Genomic DNA, 18,287 nt, shown 5'->3' with positions numbered 1-18,287 from the left:
AAATGGTTTTCAAGGGTGATGATGCGGAGGAACTGAAAGAAGTCTAGGTGAACCTGTAAGATGTACTGAGCCAGATTGACAAATTAAATAGTAGTAAATCACCTGGACTGGATGGCATATATTCAAGGGTACTCAGAGCTCAAGCATGAAATTGCTGATCTGCTGTTAGTAATGTAACTGTAATATGTAACCTGTCATTAAAATTATCTGTAGTACCTGAAGATTGAAGGGTGGTCAATGTGACACTGATTTGTTTTTTTAAAAGGGGTTCTAGGGGTGATCTGGAAATTACAGACCGGTAAGCCTGACGTCCCTGACGGACAAAATAGTTGAAACTATTATAAAGAATAAAATTACAGAGCACACATGGTTTAATGGGACAGAGTCAGCATGGGTTCAGCAAAGGGAAGTATTGCCTTACCGATTTGCTTCATTTCTTTGAAGGCATGAATAAATATGTGGATAAAGGTGAGCCGGTTGATGTAGTAGTGTATCTAGATTTTCAGAAAGCTTTTGATAAAGTTCCTCATGAGACTGCAGAGAAACTTAAGGAGTCATGGGATAGAAAGCAAGGTTCTGGTGTGGATTAGGAATTGGTTATTCAACAGAAAACAGAGGGTACAGTTAAATGGCCATTTCTCTCAGTGGAGGAGGGTGAACAGGGGTGCCGCAGGAATCAGTACTGGGACTGACGCTATTTAACTCTTATAAATGATATTGAGATCGGAACGATGAGTGAGGTGATCAAATTTGCAGATGATATAAAACTATTGAAGGTTGTTAAAATACAAGCAGACTGTGAAATATTGCAGGAAGCCCTTAGGAAATTGGAAGACTGGGCATCCAAATGGCAGATGAAATTTAATGTGCACAAATCAAGAATAATCCAAATCATAGTTACCTGATGCTAGGGCCCACCTTGGGGGTCAGCAACCAAGAAAAAGATCTAGGTGTCATTGTAGATTATATGCTGAAATCTTTTGCTTAGTGTGTGATGGCAACCAAAAAAGCAAACAGGATGCTAGGAATTATTAGGAAAGGGATGGTGAATGAGACTGAAAATACTGTAATGCCTCTGTATCGTTACAGAAATAAGTAGTAGTAGTTCTGTGATGCGACCGCACCTTGAGTATTGCGTTCAGTTCTGGTCGCTGTATTTTGAAAAAAGATATAGCGGAATTAGAAAAGGTTCAAAGTAGAGCGACCAGAATAATAAAGGGGATGGAACTCCTTTCATTTGTGGAAAGTCTAAAGAGGTTAGGGCTCTTCCGCTTGGAAAAGAGACAGATGAAGGGAGATTTGATTGAGATCTACAAAATCCTGAGTGGTGTAGAATGAGTAGAAGTAAATCAATTTTTTTTTTTTTACTCCTTCCTAAAGTACAAAGACTAGGGGACACTCAAGGAAATTACATGGAAATACTTTTTACTTTTCAATGTTTTTTATTGATAGTAAATAAAAACACATTTCCAATTAACAGGCAAATATAGAATACAAAATGCAGATTTGTGATCTTCTTAAACAGAAAGAAACAGTCTACCATCAAACTTTTCACCCATTTTCCCCCCTCCCATCTTCCCTCTTACATATCTCAACTTCTTATATATGTGTGTGTGTATATATATATATATATATATATATATATATATATATATAACTCAATTTATGAATTGCAGAAACTAAAACTGCAATTCCTCAGCGACCCTCCAGACCGGTCAAGACGCTTGGGTTATGCACGCCTACCAGCAGAGGGAGACTGAGAACACAAAAACTGAACCAAGTATAAGCCAGCAGCCAACCCCCAAGCAGCCAGTAAATCTCAGTCTCCAGCAGAGGGTAGAACGTGCAGCCTGAGCAGTCAGTCTGGTCTGGTAGGATTAGAGATTCTGATTTTTATACCCTGTACTTAGAATTTGTGCTTCGGGGAAGCGGGTCCGGTGGGGCTCCCTGTTCCCCTAGGGGTTTGCACCCGTGTCCGGGTTTTGCCCCTGCTGTACCTTGTGTAAAGGCAGCCTGGTGCCTCGGCTCCTGTGCTACAGGAACCTTGAGAGCCTTAGCCCTTGTCAGTATATAGCAACTGGGCTGTTTGCTGTGTGTGTGGAAAAAAAAAAAAAAGAGAAAAAGGAAAGTAAGCAGCAGACAGTGCTGTCCTGCATCAGAACATTTTGTTGTTTCTCTTTTTGGGGGCTGGCAAGGGTTTTAGTGTGGTTTTGAGGAAGGGAGTAGAGCTGGGGCGATTTTGGCGGTTTGTGTGTGTACCGCTTTAAATTTTAGCGATGTCGGCGGGAAAAGCGGCTCGTTGCCGTTCCTGCGCGCGTCGGGGGATTGAAACGCCCGGAGCTCCGTGCAAGTTTTGCGGTGAGCCTAAGCACTCTCTCTCTTCTCCTCCGGTTTTGTCTGCTGGGGTTTCGGGCAGCAGTAAGGGCCTCCCGGGGTCTGATTCAGGTTCTGGTGCGGTGACGGCGGTCCCGATTTTGGCGGGAACCGCCGCCATCTTGGATTCGGCTCCGATGGCGATCCCGGCCCAGCAGGTGGTGGAGGGCCCGGGACAGAATGTTGGGTGCTCTCCAGGGCCTTCGGGGGCTATGGGTTTCCCACCGGAGTTTGTCTGGTCGATGTTTCAGGCCTGGCAGGCAGGTGCTTCTCAGCCGGAGGTACAGAAGGGGGCAGCTCCTTTGGGGGGCAAGCGCCCACGGCTAGACTATGTGGAGGACCCTGATTTTTTGTCTTTCCCTCCCTCGGAGGATGAGGGTAGTGGATTGGGTGATGAGTTCCCTTTAGACGTTGATCCTGAAGAGGAGGGGTTCTTCCCAGGGGAGGATTCCTCAGTGGTAAGGATTTTTCCTAGGGATGAGCTTCCGGAGCTTATTGATCAAGTGATGTCTACGCTTAGGTTTTTGAGGCTCCTGAGCCGGTTGTAGCGGAGGTTAAGCAGATAGACCCTTTGGTTAAGGGTATTCGTAAGGCTTCTCGTTCTTTCCCTATGAATCAGGATCTGAGGGATATGATCTTACAGGAGTGGTCCTCTCCAGATTCAGCCTGTCGGGTGGTTAAAGCAATGGCGAGGCTTTATCCTATTCCCCAAGAGGATAGGGATTCTTTTAAATCTCCTACAGTGGATGCGGTGGTGACGGCAGTCACCAAAGCTACTGCCATCCCGGTTGATGGGGGGACTGCCCTCAGAGACCCTCAGGTTAGGAAGTTGGAGTCGTTTGTTCGGCGCAGTTTTGATCTCTCGGCCTTGTCTCTGCAAGCCGCTTTATGTGGAGGTCTAGTGGCTCGGGCGTGTTTCCGTTGGGCTAAAAAGCTTCTGGATGGTCCCGCGCTGGACAGGGCTGCCGTGGTGCAGGAGTTAGCCAAGTTGGAGATGGGATCTTCCTTTCTGGCAGATGCTAGTTATGATTTGTTGAGGGCTTCGGCGAAGAATATGGCTTTGGTGGTTGGAGCTCGTCGGGCCCTGTGGCTTCGTGGATGGACTGCGGATGCGGCTTCTAAATCCAAGTTGTGTTCGCTTCCCTTTAAAGGGTCCATGCTTTTTGGAGAAGAGTTGGATAAATTGGTGCGTGGTCTTGGGGAGGCTAAGATTCCGCGGTTGCCGGAATTGCGACCTAGAGGAGGGGGTCGCGGTATGTCAGGGCGTGCTCGTTTGAAGGATGCCCGGCGCTATAGGCCAGGTAGGTTTAGTGCGCCGTTTAGAGGCAGATATTTTCAGCGTACTCAGCCCTTTCGTGGGGGTCGTCGAGGAGGACATGAGGTCTCGGGGGGAGCTCTGTCCTCCGGTCGGGCTTCTCAATGAAGGTTTGCGGGTCCAGCCTCTGGTGCGAGTAGGTGCTCGGTTGAGTCAGTTTTATCAGAGGTGGGCCCATATCACGACAGACCAGTGGGTCCTCGAAGTGGTGCGAGACGGGTACGCCTTGGAGTTCGAAGAGTTTCTGCCAGATTTCTTTGTGGCCTCCCCATGCCGCTCTCGGCTCAAGGCCAGGGCAATTCGGCAGACTCTCCAGCGGTTGATAGATTTAGGGGCTGTAGTTCCGGTGCCGGTTTCAGAGAGAGGGACCGGTTGTTATTCGATTTATTTTGTGGTTCCCAAAAAGGAGGATTCCTTCCGGCCTATTTTAGATCTAAAACGAGTCAACGGGGCGTTGAAGGTTCCCTCGTTTCGCATGGAAACGTTGCGGTCGGTCATAGTAGCGGTTCAGTCGGGAGAATTTCTCACTTCTCTGGATCTGACGGAAGCTTATCTGCATATTCCCATTCGGAAGGCGCATCACCGGTTTCTTCGCTTTGCGGTTCTAGGACATCACTTTCAGTTTTGTGCTCTGCCGTTCGGTCTGGCTACGGCGCCGCGTACTTTTTCCAAGGTTATGGTGGTAGTGGCGGCGGCTTTGAGGCAGCAAGGAGTATTGGTTCACCCATATCTCGACGATTGGCTGATTCGAGCCAAATCCTATCAGGAGAGTGTGGAAGCAACAGCGAAGGTAGTATCTGTTTTGGAGTCCCTCGGCTGGGTGGTGAACAGTGTCAAGAGTCATCTGGTTCCGTCCCAATCCCTAGAATATCTGGGGGTTCGTTTCGATACGGTGCGGGGCCTGGTGTTTCTGCCGCCCGTTCGGATTGCCAAGATTCAGGGGCTGATCCGTCAGTTTTCTGCCAAGCGGTCTCCGTCAGCTCACGGGTATCTTCAGATTTTGGGGCTGATGGCGGCATCGATAGAGGTGGTGCCGTGGGCCAGAGCTCACATGAGGCAGTTGCAGTCAGCGCTGTTGGATCGTTGGTCGCCGCAGTCTCAGAGTTTGGAGGTCAGACTATTCTTGCCGGAGGCGGTGCGATCCAGTCTGCGGTGGTGGCTTCATACTCCGAATCTGGAGAGAGGGATGCCCTTGGATTCTCCTGATTGGATTGTGGTGACCACAGATGCCAGTCTGGCAGGCTGGGGAGCACATTGTCTGGGTCAGGTGGCACAGGGTCTCTGGTCACCGGACGAGGCCCTTTGGTCAATCAATCGGCTCGAGACTCGGGCGGTCCGGTTGGCGTTGCAGGCCCTGCAGCATCTTCTCGCCGGGAAGGCAGTTCGAGTTCTGTCCGACAACGCCACGGCGGTAGCTTACGTAAACCATCAGGGGGGCACAAAGAGTCGCGATGTAGCCGAGGAGACGGCAGAGTTGATGCAGTGGGCGGAGCTTCATCTGCAGAGTCTCTCCGCAGGTCATGTGGCCGGAGTGGACAATCTCCAGGCGGACTTTCTGAGCAGGCACACTCTGGATCCAGGAGAGTGGTCGCTGCATCGTCCGCTGTTTCATCGGCTGGTGATGGAGTGGGGACTGCCGGTGGTAGATCTTATGGCAACAGCCAGCAATGCTCAAGTGCCCAGGTTCTTCAGTCGGAGGCGGGACCCTCGGTCCGAGGGGATCGATGCTCTGGTGCTTCCGTGGCCACCGCGTCAACTGTTGTACGTGTTCCCTCCTTGGCCTCTAGTGGGGCGCGTAGTTCAAAGAATAGAGCGATACGTCGGCACGGTGATACTCGTGGCTCCGTATTGGCCACGTCGTCCGTGGTTCGGCGATCTAGTGCGGTTGGCGATCAAGGGTCCCCTGAGGTTGGACGGGTCGGTGGTGTTGTTGCAGGGCCCTATCGTAATGCCCGACCCGGTTCCATTCTCGCTCACGGCCTGGCTCTTGAAAGGGACAGGTTGAAGAAGAAAGGGTTTTCAGCTAGAGTAATTGAGACTATGTTGCAGTCTCGTAAACAGTCCACGTCCTTTGCTTATGTGCGGGTGTGGCGGATTTTTGAGAACTGGTGTAGGGATCGTTCTTATTCGCCTTGGAACTCGTCTCTTCCGCAGGTGTTAGAGTTTTTGCAGGATGGGGTGGACAGAGGTCTAGCTTTTTCTTCTTTGAAGGTACAGATTGCGGCCTTGGCTTGTTTCCGGGGTAGGATCCGGGGGGTTTCCCTGGCATCTGCTCCCGATGTGGTTCGGTTTTTGCGAGCGGTGAAGTTGATCCGTCCTCCTCTTCGTCCGGTAGTTCCGCCGTGGGATTTGAACTTGGTCTTGGAGGTTTTGGTGGGACCGCCCTTTGAGCCTTTGGTTACAAGTACTTGGAAGGATTTGACTTTGAAGACAGTGTTCTTGGTGGCTATTATGTCGGCTCGGCGAGTTTCGGAGTTGCAGGCTTTGTCTTGTCGGGCGCCCTTTCTGACCTTTTCTAAGGAGAAGGTGTCGTTGAGGCCGGTCCCGTCTTTTTTGCCTAAGGTGGTCTCTTCCTTTCATGTGAATCAGGACATATCTTTACCGGTTCTGGGAGATAGGCTCGGAGATTCTTCTCAGCGCCGTTTGGCTAAGCTGGATGTTCGTCGAGTTTTGCGGTCTTATTTAGTCAGGACGCGAGAGTTTCGGTCTTCGGATAGATTGTTTGTGTTGTATGGAGGACCTAAGAAGGGAGCTGCGGCTTCTAAGGTAACAATTTCCAGATGGTTGAAAGAAGCAGTTTCTTCTGCGTATTTGCTCAAGGGACGTAGGGTGCCAGAGGTACTAAAGGCACACTCGACCAGGGGAGTAGCTTCTTCCTGGGCAGAGAGTGGTTTAGTGCCGCCGCAGGATATTTGCAGGGCGGCGGTCTGGTCCTCGCTGCATTCATTTGTGAAGCATTATAGAATTGATGTGCAGGCCAGGCAGGATGCCAGTTTTGGGGAGGCAGTGTTGACTTCTGGGGTGCAAAGTTCCCGCCCTTAGATGTTTACTGCTTTGGTACTGCCCAAGCGTCTTGACCGGTCTGGAGGGTCGCTGAGGAAGGTGAAATTAGATCTTACCTGCTAATTTTCTTTCCTCTAGACCCTCCAGACCGGTCAAGAACCCTCCCGCTGTGTATATTTCTGGTTCTGGTGCTTTGTCCTAGTGTGCTTGAGAGATGATTGATATGGACATTTCTATGTTGCTATTGCTGATAGGACTCTAAATTGGGAGCTTTGGGTTTCTGAAGTTCCATTGTTTTCCTCTGGGTTTCAGAGAAGGACCGCAACGCTGTGGCGTTCGGTTATTGGAAGCACGTTACCAAGAATTGTTTCTGAGTACAGGGTTCTTTGACCTTTCGGGGTTATAGTTTAGGTTTTTTCATTGGTTGCGTTTTGCTTTGTTAAGGATTTACTGGCTGCTTGGGGGTTGGCTGCTGGCTTATACTTGGTTCAGTTTTTGTGTTCTCAGTCTCCCTCTGCTGGTAGGCGTGCATAACCCAAGCGTCTTGACCGGTCTGGAGGGTCTAGAGGAAAGAAAATTAGCAGGTAAGATCTAATTTCACCTTACAGTGCTACATCATGAAAACATACATAGTTATAACCATTAACTAGCACTGCAATATCTAACCATTAAGTACATTCCTCCTATGATTAGCCCCCTCCCCCTCCCATGCTTGTCCTCCCCTCCCGATAGCCCCCCCCCCCCCATACCTTCCTTATACCCTCTTCTGACTTATTTCGATTTTAGGTAACTTACCGCCAGAGGGTTACAGTTTATAAAATATCACATGAAAGCCATATACAGTTGTCTTAACACATTAACTAGTTATTATCCAACCACGTATACCCCCCTATGTCCCTCCTCCCCCCCTTATGTGTGCCTTCTGAGTTTGCCCAACAGGTAAAAAAAAAAAAACCTTCCCTTTCAGAGCTTATTGAATATTAAGCTGCGAGCTTTAGATGACAGTGATTGTATGTAGGGTTCCCAGACTGCCAGAAATGCTTTCCACCTCTTGGGGGAAGACCCTACACCCCTGTGCTCCATTAAGAGAAGGTCGTGTAACTTGTTCCTCCAATGCCAGAAATCTGGTGGAGACTCGCTCGTCCAAGCGCCCATTATGATCTTCTTCCCAACCATACTTGCTTTGCGGATGAGCTGCTGGGTCCCCTTACCATGAAGCCTAAATACTTCATATTTGTCCAGTAATATCCCCTGTGGCGAAAATGGGATCCGGAGATGCACCAAAGATTCAAGATATTGGATCAACTGTTTCCAAAAAGCCTGAATCTTACGGCATGTCCAAAGAGAATGCACTAACGTGCCCTCCCCCTGCTCACATTTCATACATAGCGGGTCCGTAACCCCCCCCCCCCCCCCCCCCCCCCCCAAATTTGAACAGTTGACTTTTGGCCATATATGCTCTGTACACGATACGGTATTGACACTCCCGAAGGCCTGCGTTTACTGATATCTGAGGGACATGTGCTATCAGTTTACGGAAATCTAACTGTAAATGCGGTTGCCCCAAGTCCCCTGCCCATCTTTGATGAATAGCGGACGTGTCCCTCTCTCCTTCCAGCTCCCCTATGGCTTTTTGCAAGCTTGAAACTGACAGCCTGTTTCCGGGGATCGTCCCGAAAAGGCCCTAAACCTACGCCCATGACCACTCTCCAACTTACTATGGTCCAAAGACCGGACGTAGTGAGCTAGCTGATGGTATGCAAATATATGGTTCATACTTATACCTACTCCCAAAGCTCCCAAAGATAGGATCTTCCCCCTTGCATCTAATACGTGCTCCAGTCTCGTAATCCCCAGTGTCGCCCATCTGTGAAATATTTTGTTCTCTGTACCGGGGACAAATTGTGGGTTATCCTGCAATGGCAGTAAGTCCGAGACATCTGCCTCCAAGCCCCATGTCTTGTTCAAATCTCTCCACACCTCCCTTAAGGGGCCCAAAAGTACACTGTGACGAATATGGGCCGGTATCACTCTCCTATCACCATGCAGCAGATAATGCGGATGGAACGGCTTAAAAAAATCATACTCCATGCTCCGTGGTGTATAATCCTGCCTCCCTAACAACCAGTCCCCCAAGTGTCTCAACAGACAGGCCTGATTATATCTGCAGACATTTGGAAGGCCCATGCCTCCCTCCCTCCATGGGCCCATGAGTAATGTTAGTGGAATTTTCGGCTTAGCATTTCTCCACACAAACCTCCTCAGGTGTCAGAACAACTGATTAAGATCCGTGCATTTGAGCCACAGGGGCAGCACCTGGAATGTATATAGCCACCTCGGAAATTCAACCATTCGAAATAAATGTATCCGCCCATGCAGTGTAAGTGGTAGAGCCCCCCACATATTCAGTCTACCCTTCATTTTGTCCAGCAGGTTAGTGAAATTTAGTTGGTACAACATGGATGTTCTCATAGAGATCTTCACCCCCAAATACGGAATGAAATCCGATGCCCACTTCAGCGGGAATCCTGCCCCCCATTCTGTTTTTATACTTGCATGAGCTGTCAATGCCAATGATTTAGAGTAATTTATTTTGAGCCCTGCAAAGTCGCCATACTCCTGGAACAATTCCAGCAGAGCACGCAATGATCAACCGGGGTGAGTAAGATGTACTAATATGTCGTCCGCAAACGCAGAAACCTTAAACAAGGAGGATCCCCACTTCACCCCCTTCACTTCTGGGTGGGTCACGATTTCCCTAATCAGTGGGTCCAGAGCGAGCACAAACAACAACGGGGACAATGGACACTCTTGACGGGTGCCTCTTCTGATCTTGAACAGTGCCGATTGCTCCCCATTGACCCACATGAATGCCTGCGGGTTTAAGTAGAGTGCCCCCACTGCTGCACGAAATCGACCGTCCACTCCAACCTTTTCCATTACCGTGAACATAAAATTCCAAACGACACAATCAAAGGCCTTCTCTGTGTCGAAACTGACCAACAGAGAAGGCCTTTTCCGCCTCTCCACAATCTCCAGGGATGCCAAGAGCGCCCGGACATTGCTCCCCACCGATCTTCCCTTCACAAATCCCACCTACGGGGACGCAATCAAATCTGGCAGAACCCCAGCCAGACAGTTGGCCAAGATCTTGGCATAGATTTTTACATCGCAATTTAATAGGGAAATGGGCCTGTATGACCCTACTTCAGTTCCATCCTTCCCCGGCTTTGGTAGTACTATCACTTTTGCCACGTTCAATGTATCTGACATTACCCTGGAGGTAGCCATGTCACTGTAAAGATTTAACAAGGGAAGTGTCACCTGTTCTTGGACTAACTTGTAGTAGGCTATGGTGTACCCATCAGGCCCCGGTGCTTTTTGGATATTGCTCTGCTGAAGCGCCAGCATCAACTCGCCTTCCGTAATGGGGCCATTTAGGTACTCTTTCTGAGAATCTGAAATCTGTGGCAGGGCTTGATTGATTAAGTAAAGCATACTATCTTGCATTATATCTGTAGGCTCCCCATATAATTTTTCATAATACCGCTTAAAACAATTAGCAATGTCCTTTGATTCCCTGAGAGGCCGACCACCCTCATCTTTGACTTCCAAAATTCCCTGACAGCTCCGTTTTCCGCGTAACAATCTCCCCAGCAACACCCCAGCTTTATTGCCATGAATGAAATATTGATATTGATAGTACTTATGGGACTTTACCGCCTTCTGGTGCAATAATTCATTCAGCGCTTTCTGAGAGGCTAATAGTGCTCCTTTCTCCTCTGGTGTCATGGGCGCCCCACACATAGCCCTCTGAGAATGGACTTCTTTCTCCAATCTGATGATCTCTTCTTAGCTCGAGCTCTGTATGCAATTATCTCTCCCCGTATCACCGCCTTGGATGTTTCCCAATACAAACTGGGTTGGCACTGATGTTGCTTATTATGGTCCGCATACTCCCTCCATTTTTCACTTATATAGGCTTTAAATTGTGGGTCCTAAAATAACTCAAAGGGAAATATCCAGCCTCCCCCTCCTCCCCCATCCCTTGATCCCTGCAACTGTATCCAGATGATGGAATGGTCTGACACCTCACACGGCCCTATCTTTGCTGCTGTTACTTTTAGAAAGAGATTTCTAGAGATGAAGAAGTAATCAATACGTGATTGTGTGAGATGCGCCCTTGACAGGTGTGTATAGTCCCTCATATTTGGGTGTAGCACTCTCCACACATCGATCAAGTCCAGTGTGGAGCAGAGGAAGGGTAGTCCCCCCACCCCCTGAACCCGACCGGATGCTAAGGGACCTGTCTTATTCATCTGAGCATCATACACCAGATTGAAATCCCCTCCCAAGATCACATTACTCCCCTGGTAAGGACCCAGCAGCTCTATGAGGGTTCGGTGAAATTTACGATCAAACACATTGGGTGCATACACATTGCATAAAATATACCCAATATGCCCCATCTCCACTTCAGCCAGAACATATCTCCCCTCTGCATCCCGCTTAACACGCTTAACCTGAGCCTGCAGGCCTTTGCGTATCAATATCATTACTCCCCCTTTCTTGCCTGCCGCCGGGATCCCACTACGTGTTCTACCCAGCCCTTCTGGAATTTATTATGTTCCTGAGTGGTCAAGTGTGTCTCCTGCAAAAACGCAAGATCTGCTTTATGTCGCCTTAGAGCTTGCAAACCTTTGTGCGCTTAATGGGCGAGGATATTCCCCCCCCCTCCCCCCCCCACATTTCAGGACACTAGCTTAATCGGTCTCATCCATCTGCAGGTCTGTCTTAAATTTTGATCTTTTAACCTTCATTGTGAGGTCGCACCCCCCAGCCCCTGGGTGCAGCCCCCTTTCACAACCCTGTTTAGAGCATTGTACTCTACAACACGCACTCCTTTCTGCTCTGAGGAGAAAAACAATAAAATAAACACAAATAACATCCAGCACACAATATATGTAGGCTCACCCTCATATTCCCCACCCATCTTCCCCTCACCCTTCCCCCCCCCCCCACCTCCCTTCCCTCCCGAAAACTGAGACTGTGTCCTCACTTGAGAAATGGTCACGCCCATGCCCCTCCCCTCTCTCAGCGACATCATAGAACAATATAACTGTTATCACCCCATCTCCAAAAAATTCTTTTCCCATGAGCAATTAACCTATGGTTCTTTCTCTTGCCCACCTCCCAAATACAGTAGTCAACCCCTTCGATTTACTGTCCACTGCTGCATTTTACACTACCTCTCAGCGGTCTTCACCTGGTATCGCATGTTCTTCTCTTATCACACGTCTCCCTGCAGAGCGCTGTTCTGGGCGATTACCGGCAGCCTCCATTTCACCGCTGTCTGCCACGGTGCCTTCCATTCGCTTCACAAACTGCTTCGCCTCCACAGGGGACGTAAAGAAATAAGGCTTGCCTTCAAAAACTGTATGCGCAGCTTGGTGGGAAAAAGTAATGTCTTCTATGTTTGTACAGCGCTGCGTACGCCTTGTAGCGCTATAGAAATGCTAAATAGTAGTAGTAGTAGTAATGCAAAGCATGCTTGCCTCTCATAGAGTTGCTTGCAGACCTCCGTAAATTGTCTGCGTTGAGCTGCCACCGCTGCTGAAAAGTCTTGAAAACACAGCACCGTGGCCTCTTTATACTGGATCTTACCCCGCTGGCGCCATGTATGTAAAATGTCCTGCTTGTGGGTATAATTCAGGACTCTGCAGATCACTACTCTCGGTCTGTCCTTCCCTTGTCTATTTAACCCGAGTCGGTGTGCCCGCTCAATCTTTAAACCATTCTCCATCTGCTTCAGATTTAACACCTGGGGCAACCACTTCTCCAAGAACTGCCGGAGGTCCACGTCTCTAATGGACTCCGGCAGCCCCACAAGTCTTAAGTTGTTACGGCGCGAGTGGTTTTCTAAGTCTTCAATTTTAGACTCTAGGCTTTCCATCCTCTTTAGCATTTCTTTCTGCTGGGTTTCATGCTGTATGCTCTGGTCCTCTACGTCGGATAAGCGCTGCTGGAAGCCTGATAAATCGGATTTCAGTCCCTCCATTTTACAATCCAGCTTCTCAATTTGATCCGAAATCCGTGCAACTTTTTCTCTACTGACACTTCTAGGAGACTCTCAACTTCTCCTGCAATCTCTGCCGCCCAGATCGAGCTCGGCGATTCACCGGAGGAGCCTGCGTCGGCCATCTTGCCATTTCCCACGCGGCTCCTCGTTCCTTCTTTGCGGCTCGCTTTTGTAGTCATTCCGACTCGATTTCCGCAACGGTTTTGGCTGGGTTTTGCTGTCGAGAGGTTCCCACTGTTCTGCATACAATTTCTCAGGGTTTTCCCCCGGTTTTTGATGCCGCTATGGGCAGATGTTATTCGAGGGTCCACGGAGCAACGACGTGCGGCGTCCTCCCCCTAGCCTAGCATCATGTGACCTTTTACATGGAAATACTTTTAAAACAAATAAGAGGAAATATTTTTTCACTCAATGAATAGTTAAGCTCTGGAACTCTTTGCTGGAGAATGTGGTAACAGCGGTTAGCATATCTGGGTTTAATAACATTTTGGACAAGTTCTTGGAGGAAACGTCCATAGTCTGCTATTGAGAGATGTGGGAAGTTACTGCTTGCCCTGGGATTTGTAGCATGGAATGTTACCACAATTTGGGTTTCTGCCAGGTACTTGTGGCCTGACTTGGCCACTATTGAAAATGGGATACTGGGCTAGATGAACCATTGGTCTTACTCAGTATGGCTACTCTTTTGTTCACCTCTGAGGGCAGGTCTTTTCAGCTCACAGGAGTCATAGAACATCAGTTGACCAAAGGTGGGGTGGGGGGGAGGCAGGTGCCAGGCAGTTGGATATCCTTGTATAGCCAGAACTGTCTTGACTTCTATCTCCTGTTGCATATTCCTGCTGGGAGCCTGAAGGGTGCCAGTTAGGGATGGTACTTCACTTTTCTTCTCTCTCTTCCCCCCCCCCCCTTCACGAAGTAGATCTCAGATTCATGGTATCCCAGGCTTGCTTAGTTCTTTGGCAGGCCTGGCCTTTTCAGCCTCTAGCCCCTCCTCCTGTTCTGTTCTCCTGGTTCCTTTCTAAGAATTCATGCACTAATGTGATCAGATGATTTGTGGAGCTGGTTCTTGAGTTGCCTGAAAATGAAGAGCTGCTGCTGTAGCTAGGCATAATTTGATAGGCTGGCTCTCTGTGGAAATCTTGTCTGGGTCCTGGCAGTGGTGTCTTGTGAAACTGGCATTTGCTTGTGGTGGTAACCATACTCTTTTTAGATTTGGGTTTGGTTTTAAGGTTGCTTATGTACCTCAAAGTGGTGGTTTACTTTCTTTTGGTAGTTGAGTTGTTTTTTATGTTTTTGCTGTGTTTGGCAGACAACATATGGGTGGAACAGTTCTGAAGTTCTATACCTTAGCAAAGAAGTGAAACTCTGACTCCTCACTGTATGGGTTTGGACAAAGAGTTCCTTAGGTTTGTCGTGCCTTGTGGTTGGTTAGGCAACACCTTTTATCATTTACTATGTTACTATATTAAGGTAACTTCCACTTAGCCCAGGTCTGTATTGCATGAGGCTGAAGGCTGGCCACCAGCTTAATCAGTGTCTCATTCTCCCCTCCCCCCAACCCTTTTTGGCTTAAGTATTGCTGGATAGATTTCTGGGATGAGGGGGATGGTACCATAGAGAGGGTTGTTCAGAGGGTTCTACCTCCTGCCCAGGGCTTTGGTGTGTTAGTATATTCCACCCATTTGGACTGGTCTGGCTTGATGGTAAGGAAGATAAGATTTGTTCTTCTTGCCTGCTAATTTGCTTGCTTCAGTCCTACTAAACTAGTTCAGGACCCACCTGTGAAACCTGCAGCTGGAGTTATCTCAGTATCAGCTTGTGGCAAGGTGGGAACCTCTCAGGATTATTCTGATGGTGGTTCCAGGAAAGGTTTCACAGCACTAAGGGGGCAGGAAGGCTGAATGTTAATCTATAATGTTGATCTGTGTTGAACTGAAAGATTGGTCTATAATGTTGTTCAAGTGTTGCAGATGTGCTTTGACAGTAGTATGCTGGTAAGTTTCAGGCCAACACCACTCCTTACACTGGTGATTTTGTTACTGACATGTCAGGTCTGCCTCCATTTGCTGGCTGGGGAGCATAACTCACTAATCTGGACTGGTCTAGCAGAACTCAAGGAAAATAAATTAGCAGGTAAGAACTAGTTTTTCCTTTAGAGTACTTATAGAAGATGGATATAAGCTTCATTACTGCAAGGCTATATGCATCTTTGGCAGGTGAGTGATGATTCAGGATAGTGTGGGTTTACTTAAACAATATACAAGTTATTACTGAGGGAATTCTGCACAATTGTGCAGTGCAGAATTTGTACAGAATTCTCCTGGGTGCAGAATTTGCCTTCAGCTAGAAAGGTGGAGTCTTTGTTCAAGCAAGGCAGCTATGCAGCCTTTCTATACCATGTACAGCTCTTCCAGCATGTGGGTGGTCAGAGTGGGTACAGAAAGTCCTGTAGTGGTCTTACTAGGACCATGTTGATCACATGCTGCAATAGCAACGTGATGCATGAAAGCCATCACAGCAGCTGAGTTTGAAAGTCAGGTAGGAAAGCCACTGCAGAGTCAGGTCATCCAGTGACAGTAATGCTGGGAGAGATGGCAATAAGGCAAAAGAAGTTGAGGAAGGTACAGGGAGAGCAAGGGACCAAGCAAAAATGGGAGTGAAAGCACTAGAAAAGTAGAACATATATGGAAGGGGAGATAAGAGGAGACAAGGAGGGGATGTGTGTGCAGACAGGGATGGGGAAGAACTGGGGACATAGAGTGTAAGGGGTTGACTGGAAGAACAGATCTGGGGTGGAGATGAATGTGTATGGGAGAATAGCTGGAGACGGAAGGGGAGATGAACTGGGCAGAAAGTAGAGGTGTGTGTATGGGGGACAACAAAGTAGGGGGATGTGTAGAAGAGTAGGTGAGCTGGAGATTTAGTAAGGGGGCATGGTGTGAGGTGAAGAACTGAAGGAGGTAACACGATGTGAAAGTAGGAGGGTGAGCTGAGCTGAGAGAGAATGTTGAAGGGGGACAAGTTGAAGTAGGAGAGAGTGTTGGAAAGGGGGACAGTGTATGTAGGGGATATGTGATCTACTTACCTTCTGGATTTCAAATATTTTCATTTAGCAGTCTGAACCCAAGAGGAATTGCAGATAGCACAGACTTATTTTGAATTGCTGATGTCTATAGCAACAACTACGAACATAGCTGTGTTTCTGCAAGAAGTCCACACTGCCTGCAGCACTATACTTCCCTTAGGCTTGATGGGTGGCTGAAAGCTAGAAGCCTGGTATACTATTACTGTACACCTGGGAGAAATGTGCACCAAAAACATTTTTATTAACAGCCAAAAGTGATGACATGAAGTCTAGAAGTCAACATTATCGAATACAGTGTAACTAGTCCAATAGCCACAACTATTACAGCAATGAAAAAATAAATGAACAAGAAACATAACGGATCATTTGTCTTTTTTTTTTTTTTTATATCCTTCCCCCTCCCACCCCACCCATTCCTTTATCCCATCTCAAATTAAAATATAAACCAAATCCAGTGGTGTTTCCTACATCAGACTTAGAAGAAAAATAAACCTTCTCCCAACCATCCTGTACGACCCTGGCCAATATTTACCCAACTGTATGCCCAATGAGACATGGCCAACCACGCTGGCTCCCAAATGTTATGAAACTTTACCTTCATGGATCATTGTTATTAATTACATTTGTACCCCGCGCTTTCCCACACATAGCAGGTTCAATGCAGCTTACATAGTAAATAGAATTACAAAGTCTTGAAGGAGAATGTTACAAGTTGTAGTAAACATAGTAGTAGTGGGGTTTTGAGGATATGTAAATTGATCATGGAGAGGTAAACTTTCCAACCAGCTCTATACCACCCCAGTATGATCATTGCATATGTACTAGGTCCAGCCATTGCATTACTGTAGATGAAGACTCTTGTCTTCATTGGACCAAAATGCTCTCTTTGCCAATAGCAATATATAAAAAAAATAACTTTTTTTCTTGTCTGCTGTTGAGGATCTAATTGTGGAAAAATAATTATATCTTGTTACACTTGACTGTATTGAGGCAGGTCTAGCTCAGAACAGCAGACCCTTACTAAGTAGTTTTTCAGTGTAATATTACTTATTGACAAAATGGTGCCATACTTGGGAGATAGTGTTGTGAAAAAACACCCCCCTCTCCAATTTACCTTGTTACATGTCACACTGAATGGTTTCAGATCTTTAAACAAAATCTAATTATTAGACAAAGGGAACCTGAGTAAACCTATAACAATTTTTACATTACTTTGTTTATTTAATGAGCAAAAATCATCCAACACCCATATCACCCCTGTGAAAAATTAACTGCCCCCTTAGTTAATTAACCAAATGACCAGATTTAATTGATAATTAGATTCAACCGGTTGAACACAGCCAGGCTTGATTGTAGCCATCCCTCTTGAGTCTAAATCTAACTATATATTGATGTTTATCATGAGAATGAAGTCACACAGTTTCTATAAGAACATTATGCCATGATTTAAAGGAAATTCCAGAAGAGATGAGAAAAAAGTTGTTCAAATGTATGAGTCTGGAAAAGGTAACAAAGCCATTTCTAAAGCTCTTGGACTCCACCGAACCACAGTGAAAACCATGATCTCCAAACGGTGAAAACTTGGAACAGTCCCATGAGTGACTGGCCTGTGAAAAATATTCTAAGGGTATAGTGACAACTCATCTAGGCAGTCACTAAACTTCACAGAAGAACATTCAAATAACTGCAGGCTTGTTTAGCCTCAGCTAAGGTTAGTGTTCATAACACCACAAAAAGAGACTGGGCAAAAATGGGATTCACGGGAGAGTAGCAAGGTGGGAACCACTGCTATCCAAGAGTAAAATCAGTACTTATCTTAATTTGCACAAACACACGCACATGGATGATCTCCAAGCCTTTTGAGATAATGTTTTATGGATAGACAAAAGTGAAAATCTTTGGGCAATACAGGTCCCATTATGTTTGGCGTAAAGCAAATACAGCATTCTACAATAAGAACATCATGCAATCAGCCAAACATATGGTGGTGATAGTGTGATGGTGATGGGATGCTTTGCTGCCTCAGGACCTGAAATCTTGCCATTATTGAAAGAACAATGAATACAGTTCTTAAGGAGAATGTCTGATCTGTCTTTGAGCTGAATCATAATTAGGTTATACAACAGGACAGTGATCCAAAATACAAAACCAAGCTTACATCTGAATGCTTGAGGAGAAGTAAAATTGAAGTTTGGATTAGCCTAGTTAAAACACTGATTTGAACCAAATAAAGATGCTATGGCAGGACCTGAAGTGAATGGTTCATGCATAAAATACTCTGAATGTGTGTGAATTAAAGCAGTTCTGCAAAGAAAAGTGGGGTAAGAATCCTTAACTGCAAAGAATAGTGGGGTAAGAATCCTCAACTGCAGTGTAAGACTAATATCAAATTTATAGGAAGCATTTGGTTGCAATTAGGGTTGCATTTTGAT

At 47.0% G+C, this 18,287-nt stretch overlaps 1 protein-coding gene across 3 annotated transcripts in view; it reads left to right on the top strand.

Annotated features, from left to right (window-relative positions):
• Nucleotides 1-18,287, top strand: part of MED13 (mediator complex subunit 13) — a 339,306-nt gene that overhangs the window by 95,978 nt on the left and 225,041 nt on the right. The window contains exon 2 of one of the 3 annotated variants that reach the window (XM_030185830.1): nt 14,822-14,903. The exons of the other annotated variants lie outside the window; for them this stretch is intronic. Coding sequence (XP_030041690.1) covers nt 14,822-14,903 — 82 coding nt within the window. The remainder of the gene's footprint in view (nt 1-14,821; nt 14,904-18,287) is intronic. 3 annotated transcript variants of the gene reach the window in all.

The sequence above is a fragment of the Microcaecilia unicolor genome, chromosome 13 (genome assembly GCF_901765095.1).
Source record: "Microcaecilia unicolor chromosome 13, aMicUni1.1, whole genome shotgun sequence".
Classification (NCBI taxonomy): domain Eukaryota; kingdom Metazoa; phylum Chordata; class Amphibia; order Gymnophiona; family Siphonopidae; genus Microcaecilia; species Microcaecilia unicolor.
This window is presented reverse-complemented; position numbering and strand designations above follow the sequence as displayed.